We start from the raw sequence: 21,302 nt of genomic DNA, 5'->3' as shown, positions 1-21,302 counted from the left end.
GCTTTCAGTAGAACTTTTAGGTAGCCAGTAAGACCACAGATCGAGCAAGAAAGTTTAAAGAAGATTGGACCTTCACAAACTGATTCTGATGAAATCAGACATTCAATCCCCAAATGCAACAGTCTGTAACTGAAGACTGCCTACTGATGTACCTTTACTATGTCTTACTCATCATTTTTTCTTTTAATTGGTTGATTCTAATTAAATATGACTATCCAAATGCAGGAAAAAATGCAGAGAAAATGGAGGGGAAGGTGTAAAAGATATTACAAGAAACTGGACACAGATACATGACCCCTGATAAATTCTGCAGTATCCTCGACGCGTGCAGCAGAGCAACGAATACAGTTTCTAGAAAACAAGTCCTGCTGGATGGTATTTCTGCATGTACAGTGTGTCTAAGAGACAATACATTTTTCCTGTACATTAAAAAAAAAAAAAATCATCAACTCCACATATGGGCTGCTCGTCTCACTCTTCTTTCTTGCCAGAGTTTGAGGCGTTGCTGGAGAGGAGATGGATTCATTGCTCTTACAACTAATCCCTCGAGGCCTGCTGGTCCCTTCACTATCACAGATGCTTTGACAGATAACACTGGCCCCAAACCAGATACTGAAGTGTATCTGGTTTGGGTGTATCAGCTGTCCCACTGCTGCCTGCTTATTACCTCCTCTCTGGAGCTACGCCGGCCACCATTGAAGGCTCTGCCAGAGTGTAATTGAATAAATGCACAGGGTGTACAACACAGAGAAACCTCTAGCTGACATATAGCTGTCCAGAGTTCCTCCGAACAGCCCATGAAGCATGAGACGATTGCTCCAGTAAATTATGTGATACTATAAATCCCCATCCAGTGCGTTTGACTGTGCTTATTTACGATGTGCCGTCATGGTGTAGGGTCAGAGTTGCAGCCCCGGGTGGTTTGCCCCTTTTTTTCACGGCTAATCAATGTTAAGTTCAAGAGTTTACTGAAATAAAATCACATTTTTAATAGAGCTGGTGGAATTTTTTTAAATATTTAGATTCAGCACAGTTAAGAGTGTAAGCACAATGATGTCATCTCGTTGTTTTATGTAGGTTATTACATGGATTAAGAAAGAACAACATTTTAAAAACTTTAAGCACGACTTGGATTTGGCCGGACTTTTACAGCTTGCTGGCTAAGTCTCAAACACATGTTACTCTTTGAAGCTTAAATTCTACTTTTTTCATCTTTCTTTCTCTCTCCCCTCGGTTATTAGAGAATGACTGCTTTATTATTATATTTTTTTCCCGTGCTCTATCAAGGGAAATTAATTTTTCTGAGCAAAAACAGCTGCAGTCTATATCTATTACGACTATATTATCAAGCAGAACTGCATTTTATACCTGTGCACACAAAAACCTGCTTTATTTAGCAGCTGTTGATTAGTAGCACATGCATTTGTTCCTATTCATGAAATACCATTGTGCATCATTACCTGCTGCCCTCTCTGCTTTATGCCTTGAATGATAAGATGCATGCTGAGAGTAACTATAAAGGGCAGTGCCTTCCCACACTCGGGCTCCTGCGGTCGCCTTTATGTTAATACCCTGACCTAAACTATGTGGAGGGTATTATTAGTGGGTATGCATGCATATGCTCCATTTGGTGGCATCTCCACAGTCACTAACACCAGCCACTGACTCAAAGCGAAAGCAGAAACCCCACTGTAGTTTTAGCAGACAGCTAATAAAAGACATTAAAAAAGAAATACAGCTAACAGTGCTCACTAATCCACACCAGCTTCTTCATTTGTTTTGACATGAAGAGTCTTGAAATGTTAACATTTGGATTCACACAACACCCTGCTAACACCTGGTAGGAGCCCGGGGGGGGGGGGTGACGGGCTTGCCAGTGTGCACTGACAGCTGGGAGTGGGCGTAGCCGGCCTCTCCGGACTGAGAACCAGAGCGAGCAGCTGGATTTTTGAGAATCAGAGAACGTAACCTCTCTCTCTCATCTATTCTCTCTCCATCTTCCTTTTCTTCCCCTTTAGCTCCACGGGCTCTGTAATTACTCTGCTCCTGCCAGAGCTGCTTGAAGTTGAGCCAATTAGACAATAAAGAGCAGAACTTACTCTCCTGCTCCTCGGCGGTCACACCCTTGCGTGTCTCGTCTCTCTTCACCTCTCGTATTTTACAATCTGTCATGTTTAGATATCATGTGCTGTTTGGATTCGGGATACAGAAGAATATCCTCTTAACACGCTTTTCTTTGTTTCCTTTCCATCTTCGTCTTCGTTAAAAAATTCTTTATGATATGCCCTTTTTGCCTTTGCATAAGTGCGTAAGTGTGTAAGTGGATATCTGTCCTTCTGACTTCATCTTGGCTCGTTGTGCTTCTTTTATTCGTTGGTTCTTCTCTACCTTGTTGTTCCGACTGCTTTTTCTTTTTATCCAACCTCCACTTACAACATAACAAGACACTTTGAGCTTGGCCTCCACAGCAAAGTGTTGGATTTTTGTTCTGTGCTCTCGAGAAAATAAAGATATGTTTCTCTAACTTTAATGTCCTGTCTAATTGCATGTGCTGGATTGTAAACGGTGGCTAAAGTTAGTTTGTAAACTGGAGCTGGTGTCTGGGGCGGACACAGCAACTCGGTCTGTGTTGCCCACTGTTCCCTGGTGGTTTTAGACCACTGGCAAGCAGCTGCATAGTCTGTAGGAGAAATAATTACAATTGTAGACTTTCTCCTTCTTTTTTTTTTTGGTCCCTTCTCCCCATCCTGCTCTCATTGCCTGTCCTGCTGATGTAGGGTTTTTAGGAACCTTGGTATTGAGGGCTGTTGTTAGTGGTCTTGTGTGACGTTCTTCGTTATTCAATTTAGTCACGTGACAAGAGCTGCAGCTATATTGGTCGCATGCTGGCATGCACAGCAATGAGTGGGACGTGTGTATTTGAATGGTGAACATGTACAGTAACAGCATGACTCTATTAAGTCCGGCTCAAGTTTGTCTCACTTGTCAACTTAAACTTCTCGGACTATAAGTGTGACATCTTGGGAAATTTACTTTCTTGGAGAGAGTTAGATGAGAACTCTGATACTGCTCTCACGTCTTCTGGTAGGTTAGTTTACCATTAAGACAAGATCTCAATGGTGACTACTCTGTTGGCTCTATCTAGAGGCAAAAAAGTATCTTATTACCACCTCTAGCGTTCATTTACATTGATAAAAGCAGTGTCATATGGGAGCTATGTTTCAGACTATTGCTACAGCTATTGCTACTACAGCTCTCTAATTCCAAAAAGTTGATTCTGTTCATCTGGACGTAGCGCTTTTAGTGGAAGAAACGTTCCGTCACTCATCCAAGTGACTTCTCCAGTCTCAGCTGACAGCTCTCACATTTTTGAGGGTCTACAGCATAATGCCAAAACACCTCTGACGGCCTAAGTTCAAACCGAGCATCATAATGTGTCTGGAGAATGGAAAATATCCAGTGAGAAGCAGTTCCCTGGGAGAAAATGCCTTGTTGATGTCAGATATTAGAGGAGAATGGCTAGACTTGTCAAGAAGCGCTGTGTGGCAGGCAGGAGTTGGACCCAAAATGCAGGCTCTCAGATAAAAGGTTTAAACTCAAAAAACTCAGCTTTATTTGCTAGCAGGGGAAAAGCATACAAAACAAAACTACACTGGGAAATCTAAGCTCATAAGCAAACACAGGGAGAGAGTAACACACAGCAATGAGAGACAATGAGAAACACAGGGCTTAAATACACTGGGGAATAACGAGGGAATGAGACACAGAAGGAGAGCACAGCTGGGGGAAATCAGAACTGACGAGACAAGGAAGCAAAGCAGGATACACTCACATGAGACACAGACCTTCAAAGTAAAACAGGAAGTATAACACTGAGATGCGGACTAGACACGGTGGAGACAGAGACACTAAGAAACACAGAGACATAAACCATAAGGCATAGAACTGAAAGAACCAAGAGGCTAGAGATGATAAATAATACACAGAGGGAAATACTAGGCACAGAATACAAGAGTGCCCCACCCCAGTGCCACTCCTGTCAGGTCGGAACAGAAAACAGAAAACGACTTGCAAAGGTTCATTAAAACTGGACAGAAAAACACCGAACGGGCTTCTTGAACATGGCAGTGAGTTCACTGTCGTCCAGTTACCAGATCTCAGTTCAACAGAGCATCTTTGGGCTTTGGTGGAAGGGGAGATTTGCATCATGGATGTTCAGCAGACAAATCTGCAGCAACTGTGTGATTAGCATAACATTAGCACAGTGAAGCTGAAGGATGAACGCTAACTTTTTTCCACTCGATAAAAGTTAACGTGAGGGTTTCTGGTGGATAGGGACAAATGCAATTGCATAGCAGGATGCTATACACGGACCAAACTTCAGTCAGGAGAACAACTGAGATAATCCATCCACAATACGAGGTTAGTCATTCATATACTGCAACAACATGGGAATAGAGCAGCTGCCAGAGAATTCGGCATTAATGAATCAATGGTAGGGAAGTAGAGGAAGCGCAGTTTTTGGCTTTCCTCATATTCCAAAAGTGCTTCGTCTCTTTACTATTACTGTTGCCCGGCATAATTTGCAGATGATGTTGTTTGCAGCCGCTGCAGTGGTTTTGACCAAAACAGGCACAGCTTGATGATGACACCATCAACATGCGCTATCGCGGTAGAGCGGTATAGTAAAAATCTCTACCGTTGGCCATATACCGTTTATACCGCCCACCCCTATGTGTGATGCTGTTAAAATGGACCAAAATCTCTGAATGGACCAAAATCTTGCAGCAGTCTCGAGGCAAATAAAAAAGGGGGTCCAACCCCATACTAGTAAGGTGTACCTAATAAAGTATCTGTGCATGTCTGCTTGGACATCGGAGCTCTGTAGGTGATCTATGTTGATTTGCAACGCCATCGTTGTGGTCTTGTGGCTTCCGGCTTGTTGATGCGTGATCAGTTTGGGATTGTGGTAATTAGCAGGGCGGATCAACACAATAAACTTTTTATTATGTTCCTTGAATCATTTCTAAACAATTTGCAGGATGCGTTGTCCATCTGGGAGGGCCCGCTGTCAGTGAATGACACTGACGTGGCTGTTTGTGTCAAATTAACATCCACATGAATGCCAGGACCAAATGCGTCCCAGTGGAGCACTAGATTTTACTGGCTTGTCAGTTAATGTTTTAGCTGATCAGTGTAACGCCCTTATGTGTGCACTTTTGTTCTTTTGGACTTTTACTGAGCAGCTTTACTGATTCTTTAAAAAGAATATTGAGCCAAGTTCAACTTTATTTATTCATGTGATCTATGTCTTTTTCTCCAACAGCAAATCCTTCGTCACTCCCGCAGTAATGCCACCAAGGTGATTTTCCTCATCACTGACGGCTACTCTAACGGTGGAGACCCTCGGCCTGTGGCGGCGGCTCTGAGAGAACGCGGCGTTGAGATCTTCACTTTGGGCATCTGGCAGGGTAACATCAGGGAGCTACACGACATGGCCTCTCAGCCCAAAGACCAGCACTGCTACCTGGTGCACAACTTCGCCGAGTTTGAGGCCCTGGCTCGTCGAGCTCTGCACGAAGGTAAGGAGTGACAGAGAAAGGTTCCAGATTTCCAGTGATTATTAAAAGAAACATCTGCGATCTCATGTCAAAGCTTTAGTTAAACATGTATCAAATCTCCCCTCTTTCCCACTTAACCCGTTTGGTTTTCCAGGGGTGAGTTACATCATGCTTGATGTTATTCTTAATAATAAAAGTTCAGGCTACGCCAGCTTCTTTGAAGCCTGAGCGCATCCAATGTCACCATTTGACCCGTAGCAATATTTCTGTACTAGTGCTTTCACCCCGTTAAGTTTCTGTGCTTCTTTCAAAGTAAGTGGATAATATTTTACATTAAATCTGACAACATGCATTTCACACGATAACTTCTGTTTTGTGCTGCCAGCAGCCATTAGCCCTCACTTCTAAGCAGATTAGACGCAGCAACGCTCTTTTTCCCACACTTGAAGGGAAATTCCCCACTGTTCAGTGAAAATAGGGATCCAGTCACGGTTTTAAAACTTAAAATCTCACCATAAAATATCACAGACGAGTGCAGAGCGAGCTGTAAATCACGCACATGCTTACGCGGGCTCTGAGCGACCACGTCCGCATACACAGTGGCTGAAATTCCAGATGAGGCTGCAGTAGTAGAAGCGCTGGTGAGACGGGATAAGGCTACGAGAATGAAAGCCAACCCACACCGTACTATCAGCTCAGCCTCCGGTCTGTCTCTCACCCTCTGTCTTGAAGTCTGGCCCCTCTGCCAACAGCAGTCTCAAAGCACAAAGACAGGTTTCACATGGCCCTGTGGCTCTGTCAGCCATCCAGCAGTTGCAATAAAAACAAAACAAATAAGGCGGCAGGTTAATTTCTAGAAGTAAAATTAAATTTGACATTTAGCCTTGGTCACACCATCAAAGACAGTTTTCCCCCCTTGGCTCAGGCAGTAATGCCACAGCTCCCATTTCATTTTGGGCTTTCCTTTGCGAGCTCTAGTGGAGTTTATGCAAGAAAGATGATTTGGCAGGCTTTAAAAGTCGGTTGTACCTTTGTGGTTCACAAGTGGTGCCTGTTTTGATTTATTCTGTCTGCATTTCTGTGGTTAAGATGTCTGTTTGTCTCTGTCTGACAGATGTGTTGTAGCGCACACAAGAACAAAAAAATAAAGCAAAGCTTTGTTTCATCTTGCAGTTGTTGAAGACCGTGTTTTTCTTTACGACTTCATACAAAAATAAAGTTGCTGAAGGTTAAATGGTGCCAGAAGACTCCCCATTTTTCACATATTTTGGTCGTCTGCACCAATCGCTCCGTCAGACTTCCTTAATGATGGTGTTTTACCCAGCATTTAACTCGACACTTGAAAATGTCTTATTCTCAGGCGGTGTAATTGAAACCTGTGCTTCTCTGCGCTTGCTTGCTTCCCTCAGACCTCCCTACGGGCAGCTACATCCAGGAGGATCTGTCACGCTGCGCTTCTTTGTGTGAAGCGGGCAAGGATTGTTGCGACCTGATGGCCAGCTGCAAGTGCGGCACACACACCGGGCAGTACGACTGCATATGTGAGAAGGGATACTACGGCAAGGGTCTGCAGCACGAGTGCACAGGTAGGGCAGATTATATCTGTTTAATATTGGCTGTGATGATCTATGAATTTTCTGTAAGGCCCGAGTCACTAATGCTGACTGATCCTTCTTAAAAATGTCACATGTAGCAGATGTGAGATAAACTGCTTGTGACCTACGCAGCTGGGTTTTTACGCAGAGCAATTTGTGCACAGATTATGTTGTTCACATTGTGAAAGAACACCTCATGTGTTATGTTAACACCTAAGATCAAAGTTCAAAGCTTTTCGCTAGTAAAACAAATCCTCCCTGCTTTCGAAATTGACATGTGGAGCTCCTTTTTGGTTTCTTACCCCCACCACATTACGATCGCAGCCTCAGGTTGCTCCTGAGCTCACCGGGGGTGGATGTTAAATAAGCAGCCTGTCTACTTAACGCAGTGTAAGCTTTCCGCAAGACAGATCGCTATCACCAAACCTAGTTTATGTGATATAGCGGTGGAGAACTGTTAGTGATGTTTCTGTGTTCTCAGGACCCCAATTATCCTTCACTCACCTTTGACTCCTACACTCCCAGAAGGGGAGTCCTGCTCCCACCTTCACTTTCCACCTTTAATCACACCTCGTCCAAGGTTTTCTTTACTCTCTACATGCACCAGATACGCTGCTGTCTTTTTAAAATGAACTGCCTTTTTTCTGTGACTCTTAGTGCTCCAACTTCCACGTATGTTTTGTGATTGTCCATTTGAGGACAAAAAAGAATCTGTTTCATCCGTTGCCAGAGTGCTCTGCCTTTTACCCTCAAGTTTCTTACTACTAGTTAGTAGAAAGTCGGGCCTCTGGGATCTATTATTTGTCTTTTTAGATGACAGCATCGGTGAAAGTTGCTCTAATGTATTTGTGTGATGTAGACATAAACATGTCCAGGCATATATTAATGAGGTGCACATACATTGATTTATCTCTTGGGCTGTGATCCATAAAATCCATAAGCTACATGTTTCATTAAAAGCTGTAATAATGTAAGAACTGTTTGTGTCGAAGACCAGCTGCAGACGGGTTAAAGTGCACAGCTGAAGTGGTGATGTTGGAGAGCTTTCTCTTTTTGTCTTTTGTTCTTCTGAACACAAACATTTACCTTTCCTATCACCTTTCCTGGAATTTCTTAGAGTCGAATTTCCAATCTCTGAGTATGTTTTTTTTGACGTAATATGATTTAATCCACCCCATGTTGTGTTAATCTCCAAAGAACAGAAAACAAAGGAAGCATGTTTAATATTCCTCTTTTGGGTTTTCACACTATAGTCAAAGAATCCTAAACATGGGAGTAAAGATGGTTGTAGTGTGAAAAGAAAGCATTATTTTGGACAAATGGAACTAATTTTTTTCTGCAGATTCTGGAGATTGTTAATATTAAAGTTAACTTAAAATGTCTAAATAAAGATGGACAAAGAGTGGAAAGACTCGTGTTTGGAAGGACTGTTTGAGGACAATCTGGGACTCAATCAACTTTTCTGCTGACTTAACTTCTGGGGAAAGGGCAGATTTTTTAGGCTTCCAGTAAACGCAACAGATATCCAGTTAGCTGATATCATTAGTCCAGTTCAAAACTTCACGTTTGTTGCTCTGGTCATTGTTTACATTCTCTTTTTTCTCTTTTTTTTTCCACATGGACTTTTTGCTCAACCGTGATTGGTAAACAGAAGTTGGATTATAGGTCAAAACCACAAAGTCTTGCTTACAGATTCTGCGTATTGTGTGTAGATCTTTGTTAAGATAAGAGACTCTTACGATCAGAAACATTTGAAATCATCTCTCGGATTAGATTATGAAATTCAAGATATCAGAGAGATTCATGTCTAACAGTTCCCAGACATAAATAATAAATACATCCTTGCTGAACAGAAATGTTGAGGCAGCAGTTCTGCATGTGTTAAATCAGCTTGGAACAAGCCCGACTGCAGAATTGATAAAAACTTTGTGGCAGTTCATTAATTTTCGGCCTAACGCGCTGCAGACAATCATGTTAAAACACTGGCCAGCGGCTTGTGTAATGACACATTAATTTGTCTTCCATATGTCCGTCTCTGCTCTGTTAAATCTCCAGTTACACTGTGTAGTGTTACATGCTGTCATTGCATGAGGTTAGGGGTTGATACATAATTATTATTTTTTGTTACCAAACGTGCAATCATCAGATTCACAGGGGGCCTGTCGGACTGTAATTGTTGGAGAGCGGCTAGAAGACGCAGTGGTTTTGTTAAAGCTCTGTCGCTGAGGCAGCTCACCCCGCTTGCGAGGAAGACAGGTGGGAGGGATTGAGAAGAAAATCGACCCTGAGTGCACTGCCTAGAGGTAACAATAACAGAAATCTGGATAACAATCACGTCCAATAATGGGAAACGACAGGCGGTAATCCCCCGTCGCGCTCGCCCTCTGGGTCTCTTCACCCACATGTTTTCAATCCAGCGTTTGATAACACGCAGGGAAGGAGGAATGAGAGAAATTTCAGTAACAGAGAAGTTTAAATAATTCAGAACGTCAGAAAGAGAACGTGAGAGCAGGGAGTAAGTAGGAATTCCAAAGTAAAGGGCATCGGGGTCATCGTGCCAAAACACACGCCTCCCTAATTCTCATCAGATGTTGTCGAGACTAGAGCCCCCCCACTCTGCTTATTAATGCTTTTTAATGCTTTAATTAATAGCAGGGAGCCGACTTTAGAGTTGGCTCAGCCGGCGCGAGGAAGGAAGGACACAGCGAGGCGCTGAAACCGCAACTCGGGACCGCTTCCTCCGTCTGTCTCCGACCCGCTTGTGTAATGCACTCTCATGGAGGAGGAGGCGTGAGTTAATGTGTCGTGGACGCTTGATTGTCTGTGAGCTGACGTGTACCCGCAGAAGCATGTGTCACTGCACGCCGAGGCACATTAGCGGTGTGAGCTTCGGTTTTTGTTAACTGGTGCGAAAGAGGCTCGTATGTTTTTGAACCCTGCATTTATTGGAGGTTTTATATTTTCTAATTTCTTACAAGGCTTCTTTGGTGTAGCGGCGGCTCCAGCACCAATTAAGTTTGCAGTATGTAACATGTGAGGAAACTTGACAAGCTCCTGCTGTTCTTAGAAAAATCCAGCATTTTTTTCTTTAATACTCTGTTGCTTTAACCTTAATGGTTTTGGCTGAACTGTTGGTGTTGTGTGAATTGTGGGTACATTGTGTGCGTCAGCCGTGCCAGGTCTCTTGAGTGGCAGTGTATACACTGCAGCACCGCTGCTGGAGCTGGATGCCAGGCTTGGGTTTGTTGTCTGCATCACGAGTTTGCAAACATTTTTATGCTTTTTCAGACTCTGTTTTCTCACATTAACATTAACAGTCTTTGACACATCTGAAAAGAATATGGCCGTGCTCGGTCCTGTCAGTGGGTTGTTATTATCATTGGCTGACGGGCTCTATTGGAAACGCTATCCAAATCCCTCCAGCGCACAGCAGTGTTGTTTATGAAGCTGTCGACAGCCAAGTGAAACAGCCTCTTCCACAAAACATGACTGGAATCTCATCAGATAGAAACAGATGATGGAGCCAGTTCCTGCATAGTTTGGTTTATTCCGACAGGCCAAATAGGACATTGTTGTCTCTCTGCTCAAATACCAATCCAAACGCTTCAGGGACAGTATCACCGAGGATCACCAGAGGAATGGGGAAGCGGATAAATGTAGTAAGGGGCTGAGACGAGTCCAGAGGGGGTAACATGTTTTCCTCCTGTCACACATTCTGGCTTATCAGACTCTTCTGTAGCCTGAGAGAATGACAGGAGCTCTGGACTGTGTTAATGTGGTGTCAGCACAGGCCTTTGTTCTGCTCTGGACAGCTCTGCCAGAGACGAATCGAGAAGAGGGAGAATGAGTGAGAGCAGAAGACACTATGGAAGCCAAAAGTAAACAAAAAAACCTTGTAAAACAAAAATAAAAAAGTTAAAACAGCAAGAAATTAACAGATAATGGCATGCTGCTCTGCCATTGATTTATACTGGAAAATCCTCATTTCTGTGTTGTCCAAATCAAATATAATTACACTTTTGCCTGATAGCTATTCATACTCTTTAATACGCTTTAATCCTGTGTGATATATTTTATCGGTTTTCTTTCAGTCCATGTCTGCACTGGCAATCCATTCTCATCTATCAGATGCCACTGACGTCAACGATATGCGTAAATGTGTCCTTTGGCGTCAACGTCTTAACACACGAGCCGCAGCAGTAGTACACGCAGAAAGAAAACAGTACAGACCAACAAAGTATGTGTCATGTCCTGTCTGAGAGTCTGGCATTTTGCAGTCTCTTTAGCTCTGTTATTACTCCCTGATTTCTTTCCTGTTCGCTACCTTATTTCTTTCCCCTTTAATTCCGTGGTTAGAGTTTGGCATTAAAGCAGCTTAGTTGGGAAAAGGAGATGGATTTACTTATAATATAAACCCTCACGACATGAGCTTTACATGCTAAAAAATTACCGTTACCTAATTGCATATAAATGTAACACCGGGGGGTCCTTCCCAAGTCTGTATGTGACAAATTGGTAGTGAAAAAACATTCAAACTGCTGCCATAACCTAATGTTGCACAGCACAGATACATTTTACCTGTAACAGCAGAACTAGGCAGTGGTCTGGAAATCCTGGAAGCATCTGCAAACCTACGTGGAAGTACAGTTTTTTACAGTTTTTACAGTATTTGGTTTGACCACCTGTATTCTTCAGGACAGTCTGAACTTTCTTGGCAGCTTTCTTGTCGTTTCTTTAAGTAGTCTTCAGGAATAGTTCTCCAGGACATTCAAAGCTCTTCTTTGGATGTTTCTGCCTTTAGTTGATCCCACATTGCTTCAATAATGTTGTGGTCCGGGCTCTGGGGAGGCCACTCCATGACTAATAGTGCTTCACCGTGTGTTTTTCTATCAAGGTATGCTTTTACTGCATGTGTTTTGGATCATTATCATACTTACAAATTAAACTGCAGCTATTCAGATTCTTCTTACATGGTATTACATTGTGGATCAAAATCTAATGTTCATAATTCCACGAGTTTTGAGAAGATCTCCAACACCACTGACTGAATTCCAAACCATGACAGAGCCTCCACTGTGTCTTACAGATGGCTTCAGATGCTCGCTGTTATACCTCTTGATGATTTGAACCACAAATATCAAATTTGGATTTATCACTCTATCAGACCGGCAGCCACTGATTTCAGTTGCAGTGGCCACAGGTCCAGTTCTTCCTCAGTCTTTTCTCCCTGTTTCCCTTCCTTAAAAATGGCCACTGAGACCATTTCAGATCAGGCTTCAGTGAGCAGTAGATGTATGTAGGACCAGATGTATGTCAGGTAAAGTCAACGAATTGCCGCCGCAGTGCTATTTATTCAAACTTCACAGCAGGAAACACATAAAAACTGATTTCACATATGAATTATTTTGGCTGGTGGACTGCTCAGAATATTTCAGAATATATTTTATTTCATTTTTTATATACCTAAGCTTTGCTTTGTAACCTTTTTGTACTTGCAGCCAAAGCTACCTGACAGAAAAAATCTTGAAGCCTAATAAAAAGCAGAAATACGATTTATGTCAGTCAAGCGATTCTAAAGGTCAACAGTGAACTTCCAGGGGATAAACTTTTGTTTATTTTTCTTTTTTTTATTGGCAACAACAACAGTGCAACAATCAAGACCAGAAGTCTCTTACATTTTTCTCTGAGTGGATTTGAGTTGCGCTGAAATATGCACAATATTTACTTATTGATGGCTGTTTGCGATTTTGGAAATGAGGAAATATTTTTAGATGGCTTACCCTTTTTAAGGCCGTTATCTGACTGTAAGCTGTTGACTGGAATGCATTGAGTGCAGCAAAACAACTCTTCTGAGCTGATACCACAAGAGTTGCACAATGTTTACAGAATAAAGTTCACAAAAGCCTCTTGAACCCAAAGGGAGACGCGTGGCAGCAGTGAGCTTCTGCTTGACCCTAAACATCCATTTCTTTGTGGATGTCCTGTCTGTTGTCCGAGACGAGCAGCGTTTGCCGCGTCTGCTCGGTAAATATTTGTGTAGACATAAATCTTGAGGTAGACATAAATCCAACAGAGGAATTAAAATGACAATAGAGGTGGGATTTGCTGAATGCTAAGGAGGAATAAGAAAAGTGTTGAAATGGCGGAAATCTCTTGGCGTTACTGGGATGTCGCAATCATTTTTTTTCTCTTTTTGCCTCCACCTCTGAGCTGAGGTCTCCAGTTTTTATGATGAATAGTCAAAATAGTAAAAACTGAACTCTGAGGAATGTGGCTGAGCTTGACACAACGCTGTCTTGGTTCCCGACGCTGTGCAGCTCATCTCACTTTGCACTGTCACACTAACACAAGTATATACTACGCTGGGATCCACTCACGAGCACGGCGACGTGCTTTTGGTGCGCTTACGTACATCAAAATATGTGAAGGATCTAAAACAACCCAGGCAAGCTTGGTGCAGAGTTTATATCTGTCGAGGCAGCACACACACACACACACACACACACACACACACACACACACACACACACACACACACACACTGTGTTGTCATATTACAAAAAGAGGAATTTCATATTTTCACTCTCAAGAAAAATTTGTGAGTAATAACCAGAACCTCTAGCAGGATTCCCAGGATTTCTCTTCTGATTAATCATAAAATGTGGTCTGATCTTCTTCCAAGTCACACTTAATTTCAGACAAACACAATCTGGTTAAACTAATGAAACAAAAACAGCTTATAAGTATAAGCTGCCACTCAAGAAACCTGGCACGGCTGACGCACATGATGTACCCACAATTCACACAACACCAACAGTTGAGCCAAAACCATAAAGGTTAAAGCAACAGAGTATTAAAGAAAAAATGTAGAAAAAGTAAATGAACCTCTGTGCTGAGGACCCCTCCTTATAAATAACGTTGCTTGCAAAGAAAAACTATTTCCTGTGAACCACTGTTGATCAAAACAACTTTCACAGGACCTTAGAAGATCGAATCTAAGAAAAACAGTGAAAAAGTGACTTGGATGATTGATGAAATGTTTCACCCACTAAAAACGCAACATCCAGATGAACTGATGACCTTAGAAGATGCACAAAACTGCACTGGCTGCAAAAGCATTTGGCTCCTGGGCATCTTTCAGAATCACACCAAGAGAACTTAGTGCAGTACTGAGAGAGATAAATGACCTTGAGGTTCACAGAGAAGCACCTGCTGAAATCCCTACAGTTTGCTAAAATCGATGTTTTTGTGTTATTAAAGTGGAAAAACACTAAACGTGAATGGAAACCTCAGAAGAAACCACTACTTTCCAAATATTGCACCACATTTCCACTTTCTAAAATACCTCCTAGATGTTTGAGACAAAAGTTTAGCTTTTTTTTTTGCCAAAAATAGAAAATGCTATGTTTGGAGAAAACACAATTGTACAGCTACACTGAAACCTCACTGCCATATCTTAATCTAAGTTAACCTAAGCGTCATGGTTTGAGGTTGCTGTGTTTGCTTCGGGGGCCTGTACGCCCTCCAGTCGTTGAGGGAGCAATGAATTCAAAATGGCATCAAGAACATTTACAGGGCAGCAGTCTGTGACCCAAAGCTGAGGAGAGTTTGAATGATGCCACAGCAGAATTGTTGTTTTTGTTGTTTGCCAAGTCAGATTCCTGACCTTGACTCAGTTGAGCTGCTGTGGTTTGACCTGAAGAGATCTGTTCACTCGAGACATCCCAGAAGAATGAAAATGAAACCGTTTTATTGGAGAAATGGAGAAAAACGCCTTCTAATTGTTGTGCAAGTCTTATAAGCAACTTTAGGAATCGTCTTAGGGAGACGGTACAAGCGCCTAACTTATAACATTTTTCCAGCCTGCTCTGAGTGATTGCTCTGTGAATTCAATAACTGTGTGTTATCAGTTTAGTCAAACTGTGTTTTTGTCAAACTGGATTTTGTAGCTGATCAATACAGAAGTCTTGGTAATTTCAAAGCTTTCACACACCAGTTTTGTTCCAGTTACTGACACTGGTCCTCTGTTTGCTGAATTGTTTGCACTTTAAATGTTTTTAAAAGTAAATTTCTACCAGAGGAGCAAATTTCGGTGAACTCCTCCAACATGTTGCATAAGCTTTCTTATAAAGACTCTCTGTTTCCTCTTGCTGTATAACTCCTAATCCCCACAGCATCAATAACCACAGCAGACTGTCTGCTTCTGTTCAGTTTGTCTGCATCTGTCCAAGTCCTTCTTTCTTAATGTTTTGTGGTGAAAGTGGAGTTGCTCAACATGAATCCTGGCTCCGTTTGGTGTAGTTATGGTGGTGGTGTGGAGTGGGGTGAGGGGGTTGGTGGCAGATGCCTCAGATTTCCTGAGAACGAGAAAGGAAGGAAGGTTTTGGGGGGATTCGAGTCCCCCGCTCCCCTTTAATTGCTTAAACTGAATGAAAGTTTAGGTTTGTGTTTTTCTTTGGTGAGCAGAGAGTGGAAAGTGAGGGAGGGCACTTCGTTACCCCAGAGCTGTGCGTCTGCTGCGGTGGGTGGACGGAGAGCTTTCAGGAACTGAGGAAGGACCCGACTGGCTCTGTGCCATTACTCTGTGGGTGAGGTTGGGGGTCTGCGGTGCAGTAATGCAAAGAAACAAGTTTTATCCCAGACTCATTCATGACAGCAGCAAATGTGATGTTGACTAATGGCTATTTTGGGTTTTCTTTTTTTATTTACAACTTGTATTGTTTTTATTAGCCTTGTTAGCAGCTCTGTGGCAGAGATGTCTACTGAATGAATAGGCTCCAAATTTGCACTTTATGAACTCTAAAGAGGCACTGTGCAATACTTACTTACTTGGTATCGAGCCAATACCAAGAAAATACAGGGCCAGCGCTGGCATCGATACTGCCGTTACTTGGATCGATCTGCCGAGCACTACTGTAACGACTTTGGTGCACGTCTTCCTCTCTACCTTATTAGGAAGTACAATCACTCCGTTGACACGCTGGGTTTTTAAAACCAAACAAAAAGGCCTTTTACAAATGTTTTCACTCATTAAAGATTGTTTACTTAAGTCCTAAATCACCGTGTAGTGCTGACATCTATATTACAGCAGTCGCTCCACCCTCTCCCCCCCTCCTGTCTGCATTAAATGACACATAGGTTTGTAAAAAGCCTAAATTGATGACTGCTGCTACTGTGTTTTTTAGGTCAGGGATGTTGTAAAGTAGACACGGCCGGTGTTGTAAACCGAGGCCATTCTGAGCGTGTGTGAAGAGGGAAAAAAGAGACAAAGATGAAGGAGCGAGGACGCAGAGAGGCTATAAAGTAGTGCTAATGGGATCCTCCTCTGCAGGAAAGCATGGAAAACAAGGAGCCGTGAAACAGCCAGTGGTTCGAAGCAGAATCTCACTGTGTTATTAACACTTGTCCCCAACCATCCATCCTTCCTTCCTTCCTTCTAACCGTCTCTCCATCAGGTTCTGTTTTGTTTTTTCCCATACTCACCTAGATTCCCTTCTTATGTTGCCCTCTCTGTGCCTCTCTGCAGTTACTTTCATGTGCCACCACTTGAAATAGTGAGCTACTGAGTGGTATTAAGCAGACCATGAAAAACTTCTGTTAAATTGTAAGTAAGTAAGTAATTTGGTACAGCAGCAAAGTCAGAAATCATATATATCAAAAACTGTATTCATAACAATAATAGCCAGTAATGAATCATATATTAACTCTTACTATAGTTGTCTTGAAGGTTTTATTTTTTATTATCTTGACTTTTTGCTCTTTAACTAGTTTCTTTTTACTTCCACCTCTCCCTCACTCATAGCTTAAACTGAAATTTGCCCCCCTGAGGATCATGCACCTCTCAGACTGGACTGAATGTCTCTTTTAGCATCTTAAAGCTTTTCTCCAGTGGCTTTTAAAGTTTTTTGCCCTTCTTCAAATCCAGCGTGTTTGTCCCTTTCTGTGACCCTCATCTGTCTCTGGATTTTCTCCAGTGCTCTTTCAGCTCCCACCTATTTCCTCACACTTAACAACGCCTTCACTAGGTGTATGCATGTATGTTTGTGTGCAATCTGTTGACTGAAGTCTCTCCAGTTGGAGGGAGGTGATGAAGAGGGATGCACGATGTTGCCAAGCGTTGCAGGCTGAGGATGGAGGCAGTCAGCTGCTGCGAGATTTGTACAAGAGTTTAGATTTTCTTCATGTACATAAACTACCTTATCTCAGTAAAACCCCTCGATTCAGGTCCACAATTACACTGTTTTGTTAAAGATATATTTTTGACAACAGAGTAGATGGGAAAGCAGAGGGAAGGGTGGTAGAAACAAAACACAACTACATCAGTCCATCGTAGTGAAGAGAGAGCTGAGTGTAAAAGCAAAGCTGTCGATTTACTAGTCGATCTACATCCCTACATTCAACTGTGGTCACGAGCTCTGGGTAGTGACTGAAAGAAAGAGATTGCAGATGCAGCGCTGGAAATGAGCTTTCTTTGCAGGGTGGCTGGGCTTAGAGATTGGATGAAATTTCAGTCATCAGAGAGGGGCTCAGAGCTACTCCTCCACATCGAAAGGAGAAAGTTGAAGTGGTTCAGGCATCTGACAAGGATGCCTCCTAGGTGAGGTTTTTTGAACAAGTCCTACAGGGAGGAGGCCCTGGGCCAGTCTCAGGTGGATGGATGGATGGATGGATGGATGGATGGATGGATGGATGGATGGAGCAGGTTAAAGACATGGCCACAGTGCATGCGTGAAAATAGCTACATACCTTTAGAAAAAAACAACTCAGAAACAATCAGTCCCCTGCTGCATATGCTGTATGAGCATGTATCCTCTAGGTGAGTTGCTCCTTTAACTCCAAAACCCAACAGGGGAACGCCAACGCCAACTTTGAGGCAAGTTTATGTGTGTGTTTGCATTGGTGTGTTTTTTGCATGTGTATGTGCTGTATGTCCTCATGCAGGTCCAATAACACCGCCTTTTGGTGAAACAGTGACGTGACAGTTGAAAAGGATATGAAAACATGTTGGTGTTAACATCCTGAGTGCGGTGCTACGTCGTCCCAAGTGTACTGAGATCATACTGCGGCATGCTATCACAACATTTCTCAGCATACTGACATCTGTAATCAGGAACAGCAGACCAGAGACCAACCTGTGTTTGCACAGTTGTTAAGCGGTTTGGGTCTCTCTCCCAGTGATTCCCAGTGATGCTGCAGTCTGTAATAAGCAAGCAGGACAGTCTCTGTGTCCTTGGGAATCCATAAGAGATACATAGCAATTGTGGCGAAGTCACTCTCCTTTAAGAATAGGATTGAATAATAAGCAGTCTAACAGCCATGCGGCTGCCACTGAACTTCCTCGGTTTCCTCTCCTTAGTTTCCTCTCGTGTAGAAGTTTCACATTCTTGGGATTGGGGGTCTGTGGAGGTCTCTTCTCCCCCCAGATGGAGGCTGTGTAGGTGGACAGCTGTGCAACAGCCAGATCTCGCCCCCAGCCTCCTTTCTCACTCTGCAATCCAGCTGGAGAACAGACTTAAGCGAGACTCTGGGGATGGGATTTAGAGCCTCCTGGCAATCCATGAAGATGGGATTCCCAAACTTTTCCTGCTTCAGGTGACCCATGTATTAAGGTTGGAAAATTCCTGTGACCTTTAACATCTGAAACACAGACACGCCACACATCTTGCTTTGGATTTCTGTTCATATGAGGGCAAAAAGCAAAGGAGAGGCGTCACGTGTGAGGTCTCGGACCTGCTGCAGGAATCACCGTGCTTCATAATAAACTGCCGACAGTGTGGTTTTATTAGAGCCAGAAGGGTTCTGTTATCTTTCTGAGGGCCACTTCTCCAGGAAATGATTTTTGTTGACCTTGTATTTGTAATTTCCTCTTGTTTTTCTTGGCATCACTTCTCTGTTGTTGATGCACTTGAAAATGACAGCTTCGTTGTACAACAGGAATTCCCAAATTCTTCTGTTATTCAACCATGTATCCTGATGCTCGATGATCTTCCATATAGAGAAAACCTGAGTAACAACTGTGTGATTCTTGTAAGTGCTCTCATCTCTGAAGAGCTCTTAAACTTCCACAAGCACATGTGCAGTAAGGCCAGCTGCAAAAATAACTTCATGCCTTTCAATCACAGAATTTATACCGCACCTCTGTAGTAAATCCTGACGGTTTTACCTGTCAGGTTTACCTTGGATTAAACCCCAAGTAAATGAGGCCATTTTAATGCTTTGATGGGGGAGTTTGCAACTGAATGTGTCACTAATCTGCCAATAATTTTGAATGTGTTTAGCTTTCTTACCTTCATGGGTAAACACTTTGTGTTTTGGTCGTTTATGTTCTTCACATCGTTAAGTTCCACCAGTTTCAGCCTCCTTGGTGGTCCAGATCATTTCTGTGCAAGATGCAGGTATTCTGCCTTCTCCAATGTATACATGGACCACTTACCTGAGGTGAAATATTCGAACCTTTTCAAGCATTCCTTCATGTGCCTGTCAGGGTTTTATGTGAGTGTCTGTTTGTGTAGCCCAGACTATATATTTTAATTGTCTGTTTCCATTGTCTATTTATGCTTCTTAAGTGTGTATGGGAAACCTTGGCTAAGAAGGAGAAGTTTCCTTGCATGTGAACATTGTTTTTGCAGTGGAAACCCTGGAATTTCAGCTCCAATTTAACAGCATTTCTCGTGTGAGAGGGCCTTTGACCACAAATGGCCAGGCCTCTGTCCAGATTTGGCAGCCTGTTTGCAGTATTGCAGGAGTTCCTTGGTCCCTATTGTTTTGCTCTGAGGACAAAAGGCAGACACAGAATTGGGTCACAGCATCACAAATATTACAGGGTGGCTGGACTATTTTGCACTTTTATTATTGGATTTGTTAGCTACCCATTGTGTCATCAACATTTATTTTTCCTAAATCCAAAATTTATATGACACACATAGTTTTCTGTCTGCGAGCCTTGTCATTGCAGTGTGTGGATTTTTGTGCCAGTCGCATAATGACATTTTCACTGTCTTACTCTGAAAAGTACAATGTTCTTTTTTTGTATCATTTAAGAAATGAGTATTTTAATGTAAGCTTCTTGTCAGGGGATATTGTGGGCCCAAATATAGGACACAAAGGCAGACAAAGTAAACAGATGATTTATTGACCAAATGCAAACCCCCAAGGGTGTGTTGCAAAGCAAGATTAATGGCTTGCCGAGCTATGTTGAGTTTAAAGTCAGAGTTTTCTGTGTTGTGAAAGTGGTTGTATTTTTAGTTGGCTAAATCACTGTGGTAACTTATGGTTAACACGTAACCTGAGGAGTGTACTACAAACAAAGCTCAACACAGCCAGGCTTTCTTTAGTCAGCATTAGCTGGCTCAATAAAACCTAAAACAGTGATAACAAGTATCTTTTCTTTGGCAGAAAATGATCCCTATGAGTGTCCCCTACTCTAAACACAGATGTTATTAGATGATGGTGACAAAAACGTGATAAACGAATTTAAAAATATAACAGTAAAATGCAACAATGTTACAAATAAGACAAATTAATACTACAGGAAATTTGTTAATATTGGGATTTAGCGATGATAAAATTAACACTTTAATTCCAGTTAATTATTTTATTGTTGAGTGTGCTCTCGTTGCTACTCTCTATTTCTAATGTGACAGCTATTTCTTTCTGTGTGTTCTTTGTTGAAGTAGCTGCAATTCCAGCAGATTAGAACCAAGTATAAACACATTCATACATTTCCCCATCACCAAATGAATACATGCACATTTCAGTGACAATGCAACAAACAGTCTGCACTGCTGTAATTTCAAAGCTGGGCTTCATTTTAGTGAGCTACTGCTTTACAAGATGCGGACAGAAAACATCCAGCGGTAAATCTATATCAAAGAAAACATGCAGTAAATAAAATTAATAGTAAAATTGTGGAACTTTCAAACTGGGAATCTGAACATAACCAGCTCCTGATGCTGGGCATCAGTTACCATGGTGATTTTAGCCAGGTAAAAACAAGAGACGCAGAAAACTCTGATCTTAAACCCTACATCGCTTGCTAACCTATTAATTGTGCTTTGTAGTACAGGCCTCTGGACAGCCAGTCTCAAAGGAGGGAAAAATAGAAAAGCAGAAAATCACAACGAGATTCATGAAAACAAACATAAAG

At 42.3% G+C, this 21,302-nt stretch overlaps 1 protein-coding gene across 2 annotated transcripts in view; it reads left to right on the top strand.

The window, feature by feature from the left end:
- Positions 1 to 21,302, top strand: part of svep1 (sushi, von Willebrand factor type A, EGF and pentraxin domain containing 1) — a 108,843-nt gene that overhangs the window by 34,363 nt on the left and 53,178 nt on the right. For both annotated transcript variants that reach the window (XM_085266676.1, XM_085266673.1), the window contains exons 2-3: positions 5,327 to 5,582; positions 6,971 to 7,147. In XM_085266676.1, the coding sequence (XP_085122802.1) occupies positions 5,327 to 5,582; positions 6,971 to 7,147 (433 nt within the window). The remainder of the gene's footprint in view (positions 1 to 5,326; positions 5,583 to 6,970; positions 7,148 to 21,302) is intronic.

This window comes from Mchenga conophoros, linkage group LG3 (genome assembly GCF_057382185.1).
Source record: "Mchenga conophoros isolate Kocher_MC1m ecotype Shallow Benthic linkage group LG3, M_conophoros_male_GT1.1, whole genome shotgun sequence".
NCBI lineage: Eukaryota > Metazoa > Chordata > Actinopteri > Cichliformes > Cichlidae > Mchenga > Mchenga conophoros.
This window is presented reverse-complemented; position numbering and strand designations above follow the sequence as displayed.